General features: G+C 42.2%; 2 protein-coding genes across 12 annotated transcripts in view; both read right to left on the bottom strand.

Annotated features, from left to right (window-relative positions):
• Positions 1-9,715: 9,715 nt before the first annotated feature.
• On the bottom strand, positions 9,716-15,361 carry FIGNL1 (fidgetin like 1). Of its 4 annotated transcripts, none has more exons than XM_017814970.1 (3): positions 15,287-15,361; positions 13,539-13,648; positions 9,716-12,418 (listed from the first exon to the last, which is right to left on the bottom strand). In XM_017814970.1, exon 3 carries the CDS (start codon positions 12,408-12,410, stop codon positions 10,335-10,337), a length of 2,076 nt encoding a protein of 691 aa, XP_017670459.1. In that variant the 5' UTR covers positions 12,411-12,418; positions 13,539-13,648; positions 15,287-15,361; the 3' UTR covers positions 9,716-10,334. The 4 variants fall into 4 exon arrangements, with proteins under 4 accessions (XP_017670459.1, XP_017670458.1, XP_017670460.1 ...); XM_017814969.1 differs by lacking the exon at positions 15,287-15,361 and adding an exon at positions 15,119-15,231; XM_017814971.1 differs by lacking the exon at positions 13,539-13,648 and having other exon boundaries at positions 15,287-15,329.
• A 4,429-nt stretch (positions 15,362-19,790) lies between these two features.
• Positions 19,791-23,166, bottom strand: part of DDC (dopa decarboxylase) — a 69,297-nt gene continuing 65,921 nt past the window's right edge. For 5 of the 8 annotated variants that reach the window (XM_017814945.1, XM_017814939.1, XM_017814944.1 and 2 more), the window contains one exon: positions 19,791-21,330. In XM_017814945.1, the coding sequence (XP_017670434.1) occupies positions 21,115-21,330 (216 nt within the window). In that variant the 3' untranslated portion in view covers positions 19,791-21,114. The remainder of the gene's footprint in view (positions 21,331-23,166) is intronic. The other 3 variants (XR_001874794.1, XM_017814942.1, XM_017814943.1) reach the window with 3 other exon arrangements.

The raw sequence follows: 23,166 nt of genomic DNA on the forward strand, positions 1-23,166 counted from the left end.
TTTGGTGGCAGTAGAGAGGGGGAAGCAAATTTACACAATATTAAAAGATATTTGGGGGGCAGTAAAAATTGAAATAACTTCTTCAGAATATACGCTTTACTTGTACTTGGCTTCTTTAGACACAGCTAAGTCTGCCTCCGCATCAGGAAAACACTGGGAGGAATGAAGGTAGATGTAAAAATCACTGCATTTTGCAGTTAGCTTTCCAAAAGCATTACTGCAGTGATAAGGAAAAAAAAAAATATATATAAATAAAAGGAAAAATGCCATGTATGGTCAGCATACAAAAGTGAGCCTGGCTAAGTGGGCTATCCCAAAGATGCATATTGCAGAATAAGGATTTATCTATTTTTACAGTAGCCTCATATTAGTTTCAATTTTAACTATACACCAGGAAAAAATAAAAAAGGATTTCAGACTGACTTATGGAAGTCTCAGAAAACTACATAACAAATTCCCAGACCCCACAGAGTACCTTGGCCTGCTTTAGGCACAAAATTAAGTACAGGACCCAAGAGTGCATCTCTTCACCTTGCCTCAGTAGGCAGGGCAGTTATGTTACACGGCATTATCTCAGAGGCCAACAGGAGACTCCTCCACCCATCACCCCCCAGCAAGATTTCAGTAGCAGCATGTTCAGACCTATAGGATTGAACAAGAGAGGGATGTTATCACCATTTCCTTTCTCTTCCCTCAGACAACTGGTCTTTAAAGCAAATGCTCCCTTTGAAAAAGGAATTGCAGCAGAGTACAGCTTTCCCCCTGACCATCCGTGCTGCCACTCAGTGACATTGCCTTTCCAAGGATTTGTTGAGCAGTGCTGTGTTGAAGATCGAATCTGTAGTCCAGCAACTTGTTGGTTCAACCAAAGGGATGGCTGAAACAAGCTGCCTGACTCAAAGAGCGTACGCTTCCTGTTGTTGGCAGAAAGTGAGACTTCACGCTGTTCCCCCTTGCTTCCTTTAAAAACAGTGCCAGGAATTGATGTAAATTGGCTGCAGAGCATCTGACCCTCAAAGCAGGGAAGTGAGAAACTGTAGGACTCAGGAAGACAGAGCAATATTAGCCACCTATATCTAAATATACATGGAGTTTTAATATTCTTTATCAATGATCAAGGATGGCATCAGTGATTTTCACCTGAAATGCGCTCAAGAGGCTGAAGTCTTTAGCAGCTCCAGAGAATTATTTCACCTGAAAAATCAGTCAAGTGGTTTCTTCAGTCATGAAAACTCCATACTACACATCACAGGTGGGCATGCCTGGCACTGCCCAGACAGCTCAGCAGAGGGATCACCCAAAAAGTTAACTAATTACCCAGCACACAGTTCTGTCAGGCAGGTCCCTGCACCGCTGGGGTGAGAGTGATGCCAGGCGTTTGACTCTATTGCAATAGAAGTAGTGATTTTTATCTTTGAGGAGATACCGAGAGAGCGACAAATGCCATTTACTATCAACCAAAACTCAAATGAATTGAGACTGTTGAATTAATTGGACTCAGAACCTGTTACCTACCTGTTATGTATCTACATTTCAATGCATTTTCAGGATCTTCAGCCTGGGATACTGCTCATATCTGCTCATTTACTCTGTTATTAAAATTCCTAAGATCAAGGATCAGTTTTCAACACAAAAGTACTGTATCAGGATTTTCAGCTCTTTTCCCAGCCTTAGTTGACCTGAGACACAAAGTAAAATTAATCTTTTAGAACATTCTCTGTTAAATAGGAAGTTTTAAAGATGTCAGGCTGGTTTTCACAGCTTCCTAAACAAATCTTAAAAAATCGAAGTCCACCCAACGAAAAAAACAATAAATATAATAATTAATTCCAGTAACAAGTCATTAACACTGAATAACTTTAAGTAACAAAACAAGGAAACAGAACATTGACTACCTTTGGGGTTTCCTTAAAAAATTGGATGGACTTCTTTGGGAAAAGAACTCCATCTGGTGGTAGGCTATAAAAAAGATCAGCTCAGCACTACAGTGGGGTTCATCTCCCTGGAAAAGACTGCTGTTTCTAGAAATGGAGAGGATTTGCATGGGTAATTATTTCTCTGTGATTTTTTAAGCCTTATATAGGATAGAATGAGCAAGGCATCTTTTAGGCTTTCTAAGCCTGTCCTAAGTGCATGCACAGCTAAAGCATTTGAGCTCATCTGGCTCACAATATCCCATGGCACAAATTTTCCTGCTGACAGTGCTGTGTGAAAGACATCCCAGGCTGTGGATGATGAGGAGTAGCAGTGCCTTTGCCACCTCCATTTGCAGGGATATGTGTCCAGGATATTAGGACTCACCCGTGGACAATACCTATATCCCTCTGTGGCAATATAAATAAGGTGGTACTACTTTTCCACTGCTGTAAGGGCAATAAAGACTCTTAAAAGATGGAATTTTTGTGGGGATTATGTTCTACAGACAAAAGGTAACATTCCCTGGTATGAATTGCCCCTACTCTGGGGTGACTAGAGGAGGGAGTTGTACTAATGTAACTATTTGGGGCACTGCAGTACCATAACTATTTTTAAAAGCACATGAGAAATAGTTTTCATAAATGAAACCACAATGGAGCAGTCCCCAGCGAGCTCAGCCTTGTCCCTTCTGAGACATTTACAGACAGGGCGTTAGTGTGTATTTTCAGCAGATGACAGCAAAAGTTGCTGAAAATTTGATCTTGCATTTCTTTGGTGCAAAACTTCTGGTTTTGGAATGACTTCTGATATCACAATGTTTTTATTATCACATTTACTTTCTTTCAGTCAACTCTAAGACTCACTGTCATATGACACTAAGGCACCACATTAAGCAGGGTAAAACCTTTTAAATTTAGTATTAAAATCACTGAAAAAAAACCCACAAGGGACATTCAGAAAATAACAGACTCACTATCTCTATTGTTACTTTCTGCCTCTTCTTTCTCTCCTGTTGTAGCTATACTAGCCCAGAGGTTCTGTGAACTTCTTGAAAGTGTTTTTCTGGTTTGTGCTATCACCACTAAATTTATGCTTTTATATAACATTAAGCCATTGACAGGTATTGACAAATATACTTATCATTGACAAAATAACTTCAATATACATGTTAATTTGCATCTTTATGTGTATCGATTTCCCCATAACACTTTTCCATTTTCTCTGTTGATTCTTTTTGATTTTTCTCCCTCTTATTTATAAAAGTAGCTGGCACCAGAATAGCTTGCAGAAACCATCTTCCAGAGTTCATGCTCTCTCTGGAAAAAAATTCTCCATCACTTAAGAAAAATCAGGAGTCTCTATAATTCTATGTAAATGGTTATATTCTTCACTACACCAGATCTATATCCATTCCATAGCACAAATAATTTGTGTGCAAAAAATACAGTATATCTAGAGCATTCAAGCTCCCTACATCAATATCTCACTCCTCTTCTTCTTTTTTTTCTTTTCAAATTTGTAAAAAAAAAATCCATAGGTGAACTAGAAACGAAGGTCAAAGTTCTCCTTCTTGCAAATATTGAATTAAGTACATGAGCACAAACTATTTCATGACAACTCTTGTAAGAAATTTTATTGGTTACATCAGATCTGCAAGGAGAAGCAGTCAGTAGTTGTAACTGTCACAAAATAAAATTATTCATTTGGAAAAGGAGACATGTAGGTCTTAATCACCACTGAGTAATATTTCTAACTGGTGATGTTTATTAACCAAAATGATTCTGCATAACAGGTTTGGGGGAACTGGTTCCAACTGGTAAAGACATATTCTCCTTTGGCTGTAAGTAAAAAGTTATAAAGAGATAGTTTTACTAATATCAGTAAATAGAGTAAAAAAAAAAACCAAACTAGAAAACACTCTAAATTTAAAAGCTATTACATTTTAACTCATAGTACAGAACTCAAAACCTGTAAGAATTGGGTAGGAATTTTCCCAAGCCACTGCTTGGAATTTTGGGATCTACTTCTGGAAAAAAAAAAAAAAGCCAGCATTATTTTTTCCCTGTGAATACACAATCGTTCTAAACAGTCTTTCAAAGCAATTAGCAGACTGGCCATTTAATTTCATGTACCCAGGTGTTTCCACTTTACAAAGCCCAGTGAGAATTTCAGATTTTAGTATTCCAGTTCCAAAACTAATCTCAAAACTAGGCAAACTAATCTCAAACTGGATTTTTTTTATCAGCACAGTTTAAGGAAAGCCTCAGCTCCTGGAAGCTTTTCTTATGCGGCTTTGGTGAAAAGCCTCAGAAAAGCCTGGCTGTGTTTCTAGCTTGGGTGTTTGAGTACACCCGAAACAAAAGAAGGTGTAACATGATCAGAAGCACGACAGAACACGAGATGCCACCCTACCCATGCAGACTACAAACCAACCCAACCCAAACAGAGGGGCAGTCTTAGGATTAGGGTTTGTTTGGGAATCTGAGACCCAACCTCAGCTGCACACATGCAAGGCAGAATGAGCTACATGGTTGTAACGCTACAACCAAACCACACCATGGGCAACCTTGCCCCTGCTTGCACTCACACAGCTGAAGGTTCCCCTTTTCTGTTCCCCCCCTTCCCTGACCACCTAACAGCTCTGGTCATGCCCGGGTGAAGAAAGGGCGGTTCTTCCCCTTATCCCTAGTAACCTACAGTGAGGAAGCACTGCATCATCTCTCTGCCAGCCAAAAAAGCAGATCTGGTATCTTTACAGCATCCCTGAAGCTTTCATTCACTCTCCTTGACCCTCAGCTTCAGGAAGAGAACAATATTGCCTTTTTCTTGCTGTTCTATCTTCTCCACAAGAAAACAACCCAGTATTTCTCTAGAACAAGTAACCTACTTTGGCAATATGGGAACATGAACACAGGACATACCTGATGTGAGTGTTCTTGTGTGATATTTTCTGAAAATAGAAATTATTAAATTATTGTAACACCATTAGTAAAACCACAATCAAAGTGCAGTACTCTAGGGCAACAGAGGGAAAATAAAATCCAGATAGTTATGCTGCCAGTTGCAAGGAACAAATCTGTGCAGTCAAGGGAATACAGCTCTCTAAGACACTATTTTCTGCTGCTAAACAATTTGGGAATGGGTTTTTATAGCCCTTAGCAACCTAATGTTCTCAAAGTCAAGAGGAATTTTGGCACAGCTACCTCCCGTTAATAAACTGTTTGTGATGCTTTCAAAAAACTGATACAAACAACAAGGTATATCAGAGATTTCACATGGGTCTTTCCTATAGCAGTGACAATGTATTCATTAGCGACTATGTGATGGAAAAGGGAGCCTCCGCTGCATAACTTTGCTGTCGAAACCAAGCTGGGAAAGATGGGAAAACACAGCAACTACAGAAAAACTTTGCTGACAATGAGCTATAAAATGAAAACAAAAGCATCATGCCCCAATAAACAGTTCGTGTATCTTTCACCCTACACTCATGTTCAGTCCTACTCTGCTCCAGTTTCACCTGTTATCACTGACAGGCACTGTCCTGTTCAGGGCATCTCAGTGCCAAAGAGAATGAACAGAAGTGATCAGAAGTCTAACCAACAGGACACTCCAAGAGAGTGGAAGAGGGACATTTCTGTAGCACAGGTAGTATTGTAATGATGAATGACAACAAACCTCACCTGCTCTAAGCACCTGCTACAAAGGGGATGATTAAATATTTCCCGGTGTCTGTGAGCAATATGGACAGGATAAGGCATGAAACCTTTGCATCCCAGCAACGAAGATGAGACACTGGGAAGAATTTTACTCATCTTCCATCTTGCTAAAGAAGAATTCAGGCAAGAAAGCCACTTTATTAATGGCTAACATTAAACATTTACCACACTCTGTTTGCATAGCTGCATATACTGAATACATCAAGTCCCGAGTGTGATGGTATGGCAATGAACATTCAATAACAGATTTTAAAGAACAAATTAGGCAAAATATGCATCAGGAATCACAAAAACTAATTCACCCTAGATGAAGTGGGAATTTGATGATTTCTTGGAGTCCTTTTCAGACCCATAACTCTGTGATAACGCTATTTTGGCTTCGCATCTATGAGCCAAGATTATATAATGTTTCTGACCTAATGGGACAAAAACAATACTAGAGACCTATTAGTACTACAGCTGCTTATAGTTACAGCACCTTAAATGATTGCTTTTCTGCAGATAACATAAAGAATGGTAATAAAATATTAAAAAGCAAGGCTAAGAAATCTAGACTTTGGGAATTTTGTGTCAGTATCTTCACTAAGAATGGCAGTTATGTGAGTTGTTCTGCTGAAGGCATCTGTTTTGGGAGTGGATGTGAGGGTTTGGATAGTGGAGGGTTGCAGGGGTGGCCTCTGTGGAGAAAGGCCAGGGGTTGCCCTGCACTGGACACATCTGGTTCCAACAGACCCCTGGTGGAGCAGATATCTACACTGCAGCCCATGAGACAGCCCATGTCAGAGCAGATGGATATTCCTAAATATACGGAGTGCCTGTAGCAGTGCAGAAGAAAAACATGAGGAGGAAGGAGCTGCAGTGAGAAACTGACTGCAACATCCCACCCACCTACACCCTGTGGTACCAGGGTAGAAGAGCTGGGAACGAAGTTGAGTTTGAAACAACAGAGGTAGTAAACAAAGGGAGCAAAGGTATTGTTTCAATGTTTTAATGTATTTTAATTGGCAATAAGTTAATTTGCCCCATGCCGAGTGAGTTTTGCCCACAGTGGTAACTGGTGAGTGATCTCCCTGTCTTTACCTCAATCCACAAGCCCTCTCACCCTAATCTCTCCCCTGTGTGCCACTGAGGAGTGAGTGACTGACGGGCTGGGTGGGCACCTGGCTGTTAGCCAAGGTTAGACTGCCAGAGTACCTCTTTAGGTATGAAAACTATTCAGGAGCCTTCTTTCAAAACTCTCCCAAGTCTGTCCTTTCATTTAAATTTCAAAGGAATGCCCACTCATAAGTTTGAAGACAAGTGCAAACATTCCTTGTGTATCTTTCAGTTCAAAGCATCTTTTAAGTCCTAATTAATCTAAGTGCTCACTAAGACCAAACTCTCACTGCCAGCAAAATTATCACTTTAATAGTCATTTTTGCTTATTTGGTGGGTTGTTTTCCAATGGCACGTTGGCTTGTGAGTAGTTCCATAATTCCTATTAGAAAGAAACTGCCTTATTTCAAAAGGACAATCTCAGTGATGCTCTTTGAGGCCAGTCTGATCCACTCACCTTAGCAGGTGATGATCATTGCTGCCTCATCAGCTTTTCCCCTACTTGTGTTGGCACAGTTTTCTGTAAATGAAAATTCCCCTGGGGATTTCATACTGTTCTGAGACAATTTAGCTAACTCAAATACAAGATGCACTAAGAAAATGGAGATTCTGAATTGCTTTGTTTATTAATGAGACCTCACTTTTCCAGGACTGCAATTATTTACCTTTAAAAGAAACTAAGAGATTGTGCATCAAGTGCTGCCGAACTACAAAACCAGAGGAGAGTCTTGCATTTCTTCTTCCAAAGTTCAGCCAGCCAAAAAGAATAAATAATGAAGTACACAGGTTTCTGCATACACTAAACAGATCCATTAAGGTAGATTTATCTGCACCATTTCCCTTAAATTACAATCATGCCCCACTTCTGTGCAATTTTCTATATTTTGGGAAATTATGTTACTGCAATCTAATGGCTTGTGTGGTGGCTCTGTTATAGCGGGTTATGAAGCACATATTGGGGTAACATTGGAAGTCCTGCTGACTCGTGAGCCCTGCAGCAAAGCCTGAATAATGCTACATGGCTGAAGAGATGGCTGTATTACCTGCATCATTACTAAAACAGAATAATCTTCACCTAACGTATCCTTTCATTATTTCTATGTGTTTCCTAAAAAGAAAAAAAGGCACGTTCATGTAATTCAAGAGAGGGCTAAGTAATAAGTAACATAAGAAGTAGGAGGAAGAACACTCTTGTCTGGTGTTGTGGTTCTACCTTTTATCTCTTTCACAGGTTCCACTTTGCAGGAGACTCACACAGCAGCACAGCACTTTTGTCCCAGTCCTAGTCATCTTAGGGGGAATGTTATTGTCGATTACCATGTGCATTCTCACTGGTCCTTCTGTAGAGACATTTCTATTAAAATGTGAATATTCAGACACACAGATGACCACAGAACGCTCACATAGCATACCAGAGTAATTCCCAGCATAAATAAGGCAATTATTTATCCATACATAAGGGATTTATTACCCTGGAGCAACCCTTAGGTTTTACTAAACAAGTAAAATTCTCTGGTGTTTCATTCACTTGCCTGAGCAATGATTTTAAAGAAGTATTGAGAGAGTGCAAAAATCTCACCTAATAGATGTTTATAGCTCTCCAATATTGAACTTGTAAAAGCAGACTTAATCTCATAATCTTTACCCAAGTGGCACAAAAATCAATCAGTTTGGACCACATCACACATTTATCCTTACAAAATAATCTAATTATTCTACAATCACTATTTCAAAACTGAAGATAAATTCCCATATCTAAACTTTTACATCTCTGCAAAACGATTTCTAATACATACCAGACTTTACCAGAAACATGAGCTAGGAATAAAACTGACTTTTGTGTTTAAATCAGGATGAGCTCTAAGAAATTCAAAGTCTTCCAAATTATTCTAGATTCAAGGCTCACTATAGTCTCCTGGGCCCTGAAGTTCCCAGATGGCTTTAAAAAAATGCTAGCTAAACAGCATTTATCCATTTTCAGAAAAATCTAAGTAAGACTAGCTTTTAAGCTCTGCTTTTTCCCGAATAGGAGAAAAAGTGCCTTAGAGGAACTGAAAATGAAGCATGGACACCACAACAGCCAGCTCTGCCACACTAACAAACGAATCCAAAGGAAAGCTTTCCATTTATTTTCCCTTCAGGGGCAGCTCTGTCCAGCCAGTGGGCAAGGACAGATTATGTGAACAAAATACCATGCATTCTTTCATACCTTAGGTAAGAAATGCCAAATACGAGCTAGTCAGAAATTTTACCATTGTTGTATCAAGATTTTTTAAGGAGCAGTGGAACTCAGTCAATGTTGGGACACAAGATTTCTCCTTCCTTATCACTAGAACCCAGAACTCTTGGAGTAAGGCATCTTCCATCTTAGTTTGATGGATGCAGCTGCTGTTGTTTCTGCTTGTGGGTCCAACCAGGAGCAAGGCTGAGCCCCTAATCCAAACATTTGGGAGCACACACACACACACGAAAACAAGGGTGCAGAGCAAGCAGTGCCTTTACGAGCACACACATACACACACATGCAGCAAATGCACTCACACAAATCCATCAACAGCCCCATCCTGTCCCTCATCTCCAGCCAAACGGGACCGAAGCTCACCAGTGTGAGACACAAACCCCCCACTCTCCAGTTTCAGGACACCATGCTCATGGAGCCTTTGGAATTTAAGTTCATCAAATACCCATTCCCAGATCCTAAGCCTCCTTGCCCTGCCACTGGCTTATACCTGGGCTCTTTCCAAATGCTGTTTTCCTCCTACTTGCCAGCTAGTCCAGCCTCAAGTTTGCCAGTGAGTTTTGTTAGTGAAGTTTGCACACACACAGGGATCCCTACAGCACCTGGTCATACACACGCTGGGCTGGCCCCAGGTCCTAAAGCTCCTATGATTCATGGCCTCTTCTCCAGTTGCAGGTGTCCAGACCTCCCGATAAAACACATCTGCACATGCTGATACAGCACAGAAAGCATGGTCAGGCAGAAGATCATCAAAAAAAGTTTTTAATAAGAAGCTGGGATAGACTGCAGTGATGTGTCACAAGGCTGACAACAGCACTGCTCAAGAGACTTTCCCCTTTTATTCCCCCTTTTATTTTTCCATGCAAATCCTCATCCACCTTGGCCCTTTCTCCCTCTGCTCCTGTCTCCTCCCAAAAAATGCGTTTCTAACTACTTTTCCCCATTAATCTCAGTTTTGCTACATCTCTACCCAAAATTGCTATTTCTGATATCACTTGGATCCTCTTCCAATACAACATGGTGGGCTTTGCAAGATTCCCCCCAGTATTCCCTTCAATTATATGTGAGGTTTGACCACCTTCCCTTAAACATCAGTGAAATTTGTCCATCTTTCACAGCAGCTATCTGTAAATTTTATCAGCTTCTCACTGTTACCGGTGTTCAGCAATTTTTCATCTTGTGACCAGTAGTTCCTCACGGTCTTTTCAGCTGACAAAACCTCAGGCCAGAGCCTGGACATCTGCCTGCATAATGTAAGAAGGTTTAATTCCCAGACAGAAGCAAAAAGAAGTGCAGACAACTCTAAATTACCACGTTTAATACGTGGCAGTACTAAAGGAATGTTCCTGTGTAAGTTAGGATGCAGTTCATCTACCACAGCCAAATGTCTGGTTCCAGGTTTCATAGAGCTCCAGGTCCTTGGAGGAGACACTGGGCCGCACAGTCCTGAAGGCACTCTCAAAATCCAGGAAAGCGATGGGCCGTACTTGCTCTGGCAGGATGGTTGCAATGTCCATGGACTGCAGACTGCGGATGGGGCCCAGAGACGCTTCCCGGCAGAGCTGTGTCATGTCTGCCCCAGAAAACCCATCGGATTTCTTAACTATAAGTTCAATTTCCTCTTCATTTAGGGAGCAGTGCTCCTTGGACATGAGACGAGTAACAATCTGCTTCCTGGCTGAGGCCTCTGGAAGAGGGATGTACAGTCTCTTTACCAGTCTCCTTCGGGCAGCTTCATCGATCTCTTGGGGTCGATTTGTTGCCCCGACCACTAGAATACGATCTTCAGAGGAGGTTGTTGCCCCATCTAACTGGATCAGAAATTCAGTTTTTATTCTTCTCGACGACTCATGCTCCCCCTCCCCACGCTGAGACAGAAGAGAATCAATTTCATCGATGAAAATCACTGCTGGCTGTTGACATCGTGCCACAGCAAACAGTGCACGGACCATCTTTTCCCCCTCACCCACCCATTTGGAAGTCAAAGAAGAGGCACTGATGCTAAAAAAAGTTGCTCCAGACTGGCATGCAATGCACTTGCCTATGAGAGTCTTGCCAGTCCCAGGGGGGCCAAAGAGCAGAATTCCTTTAGGAGGACCACGCAACCCAGTGAAGATGTCTGGCCTCAGCATAGGCCAGACCACTATTTCCTTTATAGTAGCTTTAGCAAACTCAACTCCGGCGATGTCATCCCAGTTGACCGGGGGCCCGTGGTCCATGATCTCATGCATAATGAGCTCAACCATTTTTGGTTCTATGTTTTTCAGCCGTTCATCTACAGGCAACAATGAATCTGTTGGTTCTCTTGTGTGAGGTTTACACTGTGCTCCTTCATTTTCACTTCCATCTTGCTTTGGAACTGGAGGAACAAACTTGCCAAATGGACCCCGAGACCTGCCTGCACCCAGAGATTTTTTTACACCTCCATATGATGAGACTGGTGCACGCTGGGGATGGTTTTGAGATTTCTTTTGCTGATCCACCCGCAGCTGTTCTTTTGCAGTTTTAAAACCTGGAGCACTGCTCTCTTCATTTCTGTTTCTATGCCCTGAAAAACTACTGGTTTCGGTGCTAATGAGAGGCTGGCATGGAGCAAGGCTAGGGATAACTGTGCTGCTTTCATCAGCCAGACCATAGAATGCTTTTCTTTTCCCAGAACTTGCAGACCAAGCAGGTGGAGCCGACTGGTTAAAAAGAGACAAATTTTGCCCATCACAAGAGTTACCTGACATTTTCAGAGAACTACTACTTGTGGCTTCTTTACTTCCAAACAGTGGAGTTGCCTGGAAAACTGGTTGAACCCTTTTGCTTAAGGAGGCTGAAGCAGCAAGCAGTGTATCTGAAGTTTTGGTCACAGGGGGCACACGGCTTTGAAGAGACTTTGAAGATGAAGGATGCTCCAGGAGATCTGGTCCCTGACTTGCACATTTTGCTGAGCCAGCACAGAGCTCAGTCTCTCCGGCACTGCCTAAGACACCGAGTTTAGAAAGAGCTGGAGCAGCGGAGGCACTGACCCCTTTATCAGCTTGTACACAGGCATCTGTTGGTGCCATCTGAGAGCTCTGGAAAATTTTGCCAGCCTGCATCCTCTCTTGCACACACTTTAATTCAAATACATTATCTGTTGTCAAGGCAGATTGCCACTTGTCACTGTCATTCTGCTGACACTTTGCCAAAGTCAAAATGTTTTCTGCATAGTTATTCAAGCCAGTCTCCATGTTGCCAGAGTCAATAATTGCAGAGTATTTCTCCGCGTACTTTTTGAACAGGCTGGCAGCACAGGCCTGGGAGATCTCAGAGTTTGCCCATGCATACTGAATGCGCAGGATTTTGGCACGGTACTCATCTGCCTTCTGTGCAGGTGTGCAGGTGTCAGAGGCAATAGCAAAGTAACTTCTCTGCCAGTCACTCAGGTGCACGGAGCTGGGGGTGGGGGCCTCCATCACTGACACTGGAACAGAAAATACCTGCAGTTACAAAATGGATTTCACAGCACAGGCTACTTCTCCCCTTTCCTAAACACATGCACATGAAACACATAACATAACATTTCAATTAGAGAAACAGTGCAGCAGATGTTGCAAGATACTCAGGCAGTCCCGACACCTTGCCATTTTCAAAAAGCAACCAGGTTTGTGGTGTAAAGGCATTTAGATTGAGGTTCTCTTTTCTACCCTGTTTGAAAAAAGAAAAGAAGAAGAAAAAAAAAAGAGAGGGGTGAAGAAAAAAGCAGAGAATGTGCTGCTAACCAGAGGTCTCCTGGGGAGGTAAGTAGACTGCACAGAATGGTAACAGATGGCTAAGCAAAAATTGGCCTTGTTAAATGAAATCACCAGTGCTTTCACTCTTATTTGACAGAATAAGGCACAGTGCAGAGGAGGACAGATTATACACCGCTGTCAGAATGACTGTTTATTACAGTGATGGTAATAAAAAGGAAACAATGAAGCTAATAAACAAAATTATACACAAAGTCTCTGAGGGGAGGTAAAAGCAGAATGAATAAGTCTGAGTGTGGTAAACTTTCAGAGTAAGATAATATTTACAGATTCACAGCAAGTTCAAAACTATTTCATTTAGAATGCACTAAAATGTCCCCATTTTACACTTTAGAGAAACAAAGTTCTTGCCTATTTAAAGTAATGCTTATTTCTCAGTTTTAAAAAGAAGAATTTAAATTTAATGATTTTTTACTTAAAGAAATAGTAAAGATGACATTTGGATCAGAAGAAGCATTTTTTTAAGATCTGATTTGTTCATGTTTATGATGTACCTTCTTCCTCTGCAAAGCATCATGTGCAGAGACATTGCAAGCAACATCAAGAATGCATCATTTCACAGGACACTGGAACAAAAAAAATTAAGAGAAACCTACTGCTGCCTCAACAGGGTTTGCAGAAAGCTCTTAATGTAGTAATTGTGATCTCCTCATCTGCCCATAAGGGATATAATTTCCAGGGTTTTTTTACTTCAGTAAGTTAATAGGATTTTTTTTATTAACTTCAATATGTACAAGCACATTCCAGACAGGGAATACTTAAAACAAAAACTATGAAAGAGTAGGTCCATACATTCTGCATCTCTTCCAACAGAGGATGAGTCAACTTGCAGTCTTCTTCTGAATCAGCTACAGACTATGTACAACTGCAGATGAAGGTACGGGTCCAATGTTCATACAAGACTGGGAAGACAGAACAGAACACAGGGATACAGGGTGTGGGGCCTTTCCTCTCTAATTATTTTTTAAAAGTCTTGCATCAGCATTAGACAACAGAAAGCACAGATGATTATTGTGCATATGATTATATGGTTTACACACATAATAAATAATGAGTAGGTAAACCATTCTCTTTCGAATTTTTTTTAGACTTCAGCCCAACTTTGTAGAGCTGTTTAGAAAAGTCAAAACACATTTTACCTGCAAATCTGGTACCTTTACAACCAAATCCAATGAAAACAAACAAAATAACTACCACAAAAATAAGACTTTCTCTCTGAAAAATTACTGCCATCTTTTGCACCATAAGAAGTCTCACTTCTGCCTACCGAATCCAGGGTAAATTCACATCATAATCCATCTGTAGCTGAGTGACAGGTGATTGAACAGGAGATGAAAGACTTCTCTAAACAACTACTAAACAGCTGTCACTGTGCACATAACTTTTTTGTAACTGTTGAATGAAAAATATCTTATGCACCATAAAAGCTAAGTTCAGAAAAAGTTTAATAGCATGCATTTGCTCCCATGAAATATTCCCATAACTTCCATGATTCAGAAAATAAAACCTCAAGGTCACTACCACTCCCTTAAGGATTTAGCAATCACCTTCACAGCACCGAGGGAAGGTCGTAAGAAGTGAACAGTGGTAGCCAGTTTAAAATTTCAGTTTGGTTTTTCACCAAATCAGAGAATGGGTCAGGTTGCCAGGGCACACAGTGGGTTATCTGATCCAACCTCCCTGCTCAAGCAGGGTCATCCCAGAGCACGTTGCTGTGTGCGTTGTGACTGTGTCCACACAGCTCTTGAATATCTCCAGTGAGGGAGACTCCACAATCTCTCTGGGCAATCTGTTCCAGTGCTCAGTCACCTCACATTAGGTGGAACTTCCTGGGCATAAGTTGCCTCTTGTCACCACCGAGAAGAGCCTGGCTCCATTCTCTTCATACCCTCCTTTTAGACACTTATATACTTCTGAGGTATCTCCTAGTATCATATTCTCTCCCCCTATTCTAATCCCTGTTACTTGTCCTCACAGCCTCACTATTTCTCCCCTAGGAGACAGCCAAACGCGCACACGTTCAGCCGGAGCTGTTCCCAGACAAGGACATCGTACTTCCCTGTAAGTGCCTGAAGTTGGGAGGAGGTTTATTCAAGCACTGACGCGAATGAATTTCTGGCACACAGAGGCACATCAGGACGCACCAGGGGCAGGCACGCCCGCCTGCAGGCCAGGGAACCACCGGGAATCACACGGGCACACCCCCCATTCATAGCCCGCAGGCCAGCAATCCCAGCGGGAAGCTGCCCGGGATCGGCTGAGCACAGCGCGCACAGGACGATGCGGCCCCGCCGGCAGCCACGGCCCTTCAGCCCGGGGCTCCTCAGCCCAGGGGTCCTCGCGAGTCTGGCTGCGGAGGGGTCCCCTCTTACCACGCCGGAAAGCCGACCCCGGAGCCTTGAGGGCTCCTCGGCGGCGCTGGCCCCTCCACAGGGACGAAGGGACTCCCCTCCCCAGGCCCCAGACGGGCTGCGCGGGGCCCGGGAATTCCCGCAGCTCCGCCGCTCCCGCCCCGCGCCACGCGCGCCCCCCGCACCCACCGGCCGCCGCCGCCTCCGCGCACAACGCGCGCTCGCGCTGCTTCCAGCCCCGCCCCCGTCCCACCCGCCAATCAGGTAACAGGGTTCCGCGAGACGCAGCCAATTAGAGAGCGGAAGGGAGGGCGAGAGGGAGAGGGGCGGGCTCGATTGTGACGTCATCGGGCTCGCCGAGGCGCTGGGTGGGAAGGCGCGCGGCGGGGCGGGCGGGCGGTCCCCATTGGCTGCGCCAGAGGCGCGCGCCCTCCAATGGGCGCGGGGTCCGTGCCTTGGGGGCGGGGCCGGGCCCGTCCCGCCTTCAGCGCGCGGGCCGATGCGCGCGTGTGCCCTGCGTCCGCCGCCCAGCTTCTTCCCATCGCCCCCCCCGTCCCACCCGCGCCCTTCCGCGCCTTCCCCGCTAAATCCTCCGCTGGCGGGCCCGGGCACGCCCGTCTGGTCCCGGCAGGCGTGTGCGAGTCGGTGTTCCGGCTGCCGTAGCTTGCCCAGGGCGGCTTTGGCGGCCTGCCAGCTCTTGCCACGCGCCTCGCAAAAACTTTCCTCATAAAGGAAGGCTTGGTTCCTCGGCTGGAAGTTAGAGCGGCCGAGAAGGGAGAGGCTGGAGAATGTCACGTTTATTGCCTGTCCAGCCCATTTTCAGTAGCGGTGGGAAATGCTAACATGGAGATGCACTGTTCTTGCGAGGCAGAGGAGGCCCTTGCCTCCGTGCACAGTTCGGTGACCAAAGGAGCAGAATTGCTGTGGCTCTTTCTGTGCCAAACTCGACTCTGGCTGCTCAAAATAGCAGGGTGGCAACCTCTCATCAACACACCCCAGTTACCCGCTGTTCCTTCCTCTCCTCCCAGTAAGAAGACCCCCTGCGTGCCCTTCGCTCTCTTCAGAGGTGTCCATGCAGTTGGGTCCTGGGCTCGCTCTTTGGCAACCCCACTCTGAGCAGGACAAGCTCCATGAGAGGCAGGTTCCAGGGAAGATGGGCCCAGACAAAGCCCTGGCCGCCGTCGTGACTTGGGTGTCAGCGATGGGCACCCGACCCTTCCTCGCACACAGCACTCGACCTCCACAGCCACCTGTTCATCACTCCCGTGGCACAGTTGCAGGGCCACCACAGCAGTGTCAGAAAGTGGTGCTGTCTAACACTCCTGGAAACAACAACTGCTGGACAGGCCTTTTTGGGAGAACAACTCTGCTGAAGGTCTGAGCAGCAGTAGCTGGACTTTGTGGCAGAGGGACACGATGAATGGCACAATGCCTTGCAGGGCAAAAGATGGTGGCCCAGGTGGATGTATGCCATGTGCTGAATCTGATTGTGGAGTCCCTAGCTGGATCACACCAACCCACATCCAAATTAGCACATCAAACTAGATGCAAATTAGCACACTAAGCTCCAATTACACCTCTGGTATTAACATAGACACTTGTGTGTGGGTGGACATTTAATTTCCCATGAGAAACATTTCTTGCAGTTACTGTCAGGTTTTTGTTATACATTAAGCTTGTTACACCATTAGTGCAGACAGCATATTAAACTGTCTGGGCTAGTATGTGAGCTATCATCTCAGAACCAACTGGGCTAACCTAATTGGGCTCTAAACCCAACATTTAGAGTTTGTGACACTGCTGCCATCAATTTTTTCCCAAGGCATGCTTCCCCAATTTCCCTTGGGTTGCACATGGGCAGGGAGCGAAGGCGCCTGCAGCTGCAAGCTGCCCCTGGGGACATAGTCAGGCAGGACTAATGACATGGGCCCCTGCCCTGTCCTACCTGATGGCTCTGGAGCTGCAAACCAAAGCCAAAGCTGGGCAGCTGGCTCCAGTGTCAGATCCAGCTGCAGGACTGTGCAGAACTTTAGAGAAGGAACGGCATGGCCCTGGTTATATCCGTGTATTTTTCAGATGCATGTTGCTGAGGAGGAACTTCCCTCAGGAAAGTTTGCAAACTCCCATTTGCAAAGTAATTAATTTGAAGGACACACTGAGGAAAAAGTGATCGATGGTGAAAATCAGGGCACTGACTTGATATTAGTGGGGAAGTTGGACCTCTTACAGCACATCTGGCATGAATAAGATGGGAAAAGCTTGTTTAAGAACACAGACAGATCATAATCATAGATTTGTTTCTATTTATTAATGTTGCCTATTAAAAACTACATGTCTGTTCAGCAGGGTTTGGACACAGATTTTAAAGGAAGTCGACAGCTCACAAATTACAATTAGAGCATTAAGCATTTGATTATTTTTCCATTTAAGTCACACAAACTCTACATAGGCTATGTAGATATTATCTATTGATGGTTATTTAATCTGCCCCCACCAACCACCCAGGTCATCAGAGTTCTCAGTTTTATTTCTCATTCTGTCTTTGAGCAATTGAAGTTTATACCTCTCAAGGTTTAGGCTGCTGCTGTAAGGCAACTGCAATGTGAGTACTACTCATCACATATGTTATCCTTTCAGGAAACAATAACAACAACAAAACAACAACCATGAGCAGAATCTTATCTGTAAAGGCAAGAGTAAATTAGAAATTTAATATTTATAATGCAGTTCAGGGTATAATACATTACCAATACTTTCATAAATACATATCTTTTCAATATTTCACCATCAGTAATAAAATATAATCTGTCATTACGAACGTGAATACTGTACTAGTACTCTGCTACTTTTAAAAAAAATAAATTGTTGTTACTGAAAAGTTAGCTTTTTTCCCGCTTCTCTGATAGCTGCAGTTGTCCTTGTGGGTATTCTACTAAAGTACAATTCTGAGATTTTGTAATTATTTTTAATATCGAACAGTATTAATCGGCACAGACTGTATTAGCTTTTGCACAAAAGGCACCATAAATGCAGGTTAACATACCAACTATTCATAAATACAGTGTTTCTCACTTACAGATATGTTGCAAAGTTACAGAACAGGAACAGCAGTTATGTTCTTCTTTCAAAGTGTTCTTTTCAACACTTGTTCTTGAGTTGATTACATAGCCCAGATTTCCTTTTCAGATGACCTAACATTAATAGTTTACAAAGGAATTATCCCATGGGAAAAAGAGGGTGTTAGAGACTGAATACTGTGAAGGCCTTCACTAGTTACATATTCAAATCACCTCAGAATTTCAGAAAAACTAGAACTGTGAACTTCAGATTTCTGTATTGGGCTAGCCATGGGGAAATGTAATTCTATGGGTCTTGTCACTGTTGTTTTTTAGAAGATTTATGTGTCACTTCTATTAAATAAATTAACTTTTACTGTATTTATATTTTAAATTAATCTTTATCCTAAATTCTTTGCCAACAGGAGTTTTGGTATCTAGACAACAGCCTTTTCTAAAACTGATACCCATATACTGAAAAATGCAAGAATGTTGATTTTGGCAAGATTTTCCCACAAATGTCTAGAGGGATCTATATCTAATTTCTGGGCTGTTGGGAACATTTCACTCCTCCTGAGTTTGGATGCGCAGCCTGCCTGCATCCCAGTTTTACAGCAGTTTGAGGCTCACACAGGTGTGCATCATCCACCTCTGCTCTGGTTTCCATGGAAAGGATTTCCACCAAAATCTTCTTAAGCTTAATTTAATGTTTCCTTACCTTATGCCTTTCTTTTCCAATACTTAATAGTCACATTTTAATCTCAATTACAGTCACTTAACACCAAAGCAACTCCATTTCATTTCAGTGGAATTATCCTGGATTTACTCTATGATAGTTTTGATCCAAATCTGATTTTTTTTTTTTTTTAATCCCTGGACAGACCTGGTTATATATTTCACATGCAAAATACTGGTCTGTCTCATAAACAAGCTGTAATTCCTCTCTGGCTCCAAGATTCTAGAGTTTTCATAATGTAAAAGTTGTAAAATTGTATCAGTGTGGATCATATGTGTTATGGATTGTTTTCCAGGTCATGAGAATGAAGGAATGTTGTTTTAAAAAAGACTAATAGAGAAAGGAAACAACTGCCAGCATTTTCCACTCTCTTCAGTTTGCCAATCTATTGCACTGTGCTACTACAGCAAAGCTTAATTTCATATTGGTTCTGCTAAATAGAATGATACTATCAAAATTTCTGATACTGTAGATGAGAGGAGTGTCTTGTGAAATGGCCGAGTCACCTCCTCGAATATTACAGGGTTTTGCTAGATTGATTTGTCATCCCATTCTGGGAAATCAATTCCTTAAAGAAATAGTAGTCCTTCCTAGTTTGCACCTCAGATGTGAGAGATTAAGAATCAACAGAAAAATCCACACAGTCCATATTCAATTTAGTTAATCCCTTCTGGAAAGACAGTGGGTAGGAGCAGACCATGTGCCAAATTAACTGTCCCATTCCATGTTTCATGGTGTACTTGCAACTTCCCAGCCGTAGGAAGTATATTCGCAAGGCATGGAGGAAGAAAGCTGAATAATTGTGCAAGTTGTTAAAAATGTTTTAGAAGTTAATATGAGCAGTAAAAGGAAGATTAAAATGCAAATGTAGAAATTAATTCTACATATTATTTTTCTTGGAGTAGCTAAGTAGGTTGTTCTTATTTGCATAGAAATAACTGTCTGGAATCCATGTTTTAAAAACAGCAAAAGTACTTCTTAAAGTCAAATATTGTTCTGACTTCCATTTTACCCCTGACTTTCATTTTAGGTCTTTACTGTACCTGCCTTCAACAGGATGACATATCAATGGTTTGTGTCAAGTACACGTGATTTGACTTTCTGTGAAAGTTGTTTTCCAGTATTTTCATATTCCACATATCACTGTTACTGGATGAAAACCACTGAAGAGGGAACCACTGCATATTTTGAGTGTTAGTTCTCTTAATTTCTATTTTTATTGTCACTTTTTTACACATTTGTTAGCTAATTTGAGAAACGAAAAGTAACATTTTTTGCCATCACATTTCTTAGCACATTTTCTCAAAGATTTATTACACAATGAAGTAAGGAGAACAGTAGCCATAAAAAGTAATCATAACTTAATTTCACAGAACATCTCTTACAGATTATTTTCAAGTAATCACTGCTTATAGTAACTTGGTTAAAAATACAGAATGCCAGGTAGCACATGGCTTTTGACAAAATTCTTCATCGAGAGTTTTTAAGAGGCCTCATTATGAATGATCAAAGTGGAAACCAAAAGCCGGCATAACCTCTTTGCTGATATTTGACAAAATGGCTGTTTTAAAACCAAACCCTTTAGGGGAAAGTAGAGAACCTGCCAGAAGGATGGTTAGTGTTCACTTAGTGGTCACTCCCCTCAATGTGGCTATGCAATGAAGGAAGTCTTGAAGTCCTTTGTCCTTTGTTCATTTACAAAATTACTGCAGTGTGTCATGACATGACAGTGCCCCAAATTCTAACAATGACATCTGTGCTTGCCTATTTAGATAGGATCCAAACAGGTTACTGAACTTCCCCAAACTGGATTTCTTTTGAAGCCATAGTAACATCAAATTCATTGGTTATAAGACCTCTCCGTTTCATCTGTGAAGGAAGGAGTGGGTGTGCTAGAGGAGTGTGGGGACAACAGAGGGAGCACTAACCCTTCTGTTTCCATTGCCTGGTTGAATAAATGATCTTGATTACAAACAGGTAAGAAATGACAGCTCGAGTCTCCTTGGCTATGTGCATCCTGGAAACAGGCAAGATGAAACTACAGTAAATAAAAATTACAATGCAACTTGCTGGCAAGGATTTTGCTACTGCAGCTGGGCTATGTAACAACAGTTTTTATATCTTTTTCCTTCTTAATTTTACTTTCCCACCTGCCCCTAAAATAAAACTTGGCAACACAGAGAAAGCCAGTTAATTACCTCATCTCTACTTGTACTTCACTGCTGTTACTCCTGTTGGTGGTTTTGCTCCCATGTTTTCAGAAGATCAGTTGCCAGCTGTGAGATGTGCTGCCAGGCAAACTTGATGTGGGTGGATTCCACTGTGCGGGAACAAATAGCAAAACGTAGCACAAACTTCTCTCGCAGATGGCATGGGACCAGATGAATCTTCTTGGCCTCATTAATGCTTTTAAGAAGTGCCTCGTTTAGTTTATTTGAGCCCTGAAATCATTGTAATTCAATAGATATGCGGATGAATTTCAGAAGCAAGTCTGGAATATGTAAATCCTACCAAGCAGCCAAGCCCAAGTACCACCAGTAACAAACAGCCATTTTCTCTTCTCTCAGTGCTTTGCTATCAAAGCATTACAAAAAGATGACAGTGTAAGAGATAACTTTTGAGTTACAAAGAGATTTATGGATTACCTTGGGTTTAGAAGCAGTGCTCACACTGGGGCATTTGTTATAGCTGAGTGCTTTTTTTGCGACCTAAGGTCATGTGCTATGTAAAAGCATTCATTATTGTATCCATGTCATTACACTCTTCTTGGATCTAATCAAACAAACAAGGGAGGAAGTTTTGCAATGAGCTATACTAACGTTGGTAAAACAAACCTTTCAGTCTTCCCTTAAGCGTGGCTGCTGTAAGAGTCTTTTGAATTTGAATATGGAAATCTTACCCTTAATTGAGAAATTGCTAAGGTAATGTGTCCCTGGCATAAATAAGTTTCGTACTATCAGTGGAAGCCCTAAAAAGGCATTTGCCTGAAATTCTATAGGAAGTGTCCGCCACAGAATCCTACAGAGTGTTTTTTTTGTGTGAAGGAATTTAGAAATGTGGTAAACTGACCCACCCACTGGAAGTAAACAGTCTTCTGCATTCGAGAAACAAAGATATAAATGTTAAATGTCTTGCAGAAGGTCAGAAAGACTCTACATGCATGCACTATTGAATTTCATCTCCTTCTAATGTACTTAATTTTCCTTATGCACAAACAGTGAAGGTGAGGACTACTGGTTCTTTTACAGGTCCAGCTAATGTTGAATCAATGGTTTTCCTGATCATGTCCATCAGCATTTGGAAATAAAACAAAAGATGTCATCAGATTTTCAAAAACAGTAGTAAATCACTTTAAATGAAAAGAATGAATGAAGACATCCCCAAAATCTTGGGATTTTTGTCAGATTTAACATCACAGGGTGAAGTGCTAGCCACATATCTTTGACAGTCTTTGTTAGCCAAATTAAAGGAACCCGTCTGTCTACTTTTTTTATCAGTAGACTGAGAGATGGCTCCAGCTTTGCTGGACAGTTTGCTATAATAGTTTAGGATATATCAGGTTGATCTGGAGTGCTATAAGTTTATCCTTTGGGGAAGTATCTTAGCTATTGCACAACCTTTACTCTTTCTATTACACTTGAAGTAACGAAATTGCAAGAGATTCTGGGAGCATCTGCGCTTTTCCTGCAGTGTTCTTTACTGAACACTGAGGTAAAAGAGCACAAATGGTCCAATCCATCTGTTCAGCAGCAATTTTGTTACTGTAGCAGCATAGGTCTTCTTGAAAACATCTGTATCAGAAAACACCTTCTCTCAAATCTGGGCAGTTGTGACTCCTGCTTAGCCTTTTCCATATAAAACCAAAGCATAAGGCAGACAGTTTCCCATTGGCAGTAAGGATAAATGTATAATTTTCATGTTTTTGGATCATATTAAGAGAGAGAGTTGGACTGAAGTCAAAACCTTGTTCTGACTTAGCACAAGTTCTTTGGAATTTTGTATGACATCCTGAAATTCATGGCTTAGCCTTACTCTTCTAGGAGACATTTATGCAACTGGAATGCTCCTAACTAAGAAAATGGAACAACTTCGGTGTTTGCAAGTCCCCATTTATTACAGGTCAGTCACTGTTGACAATGATGTCCTGCTTTCTTATCAAAGGTAATACATTATTGAAATGACAATCCTTGCCTTTAATATGAAATGCACAGCACTGACTTTTAGGCAATACCAGCAGCTACACGATGTTAAGCTGGCAGGCGTGAGGGGAGGAAGGA

Source organism: Lepidothrix coronata, unplaced genomic scaffold (genome assembly GCF_001604755.1).
Source record: "Lepidothrix coronata isolate B3197 unplaced genomic scaffold, Lepidothrix_coronata-1.0 Scaffold47, whole genome shotgun sequence".
NCBI lineage: Eukaryota > Metazoa > Chordata > Aves > Passeriformes > Pipridae > Lepidothrix > Lepidothrix coronata.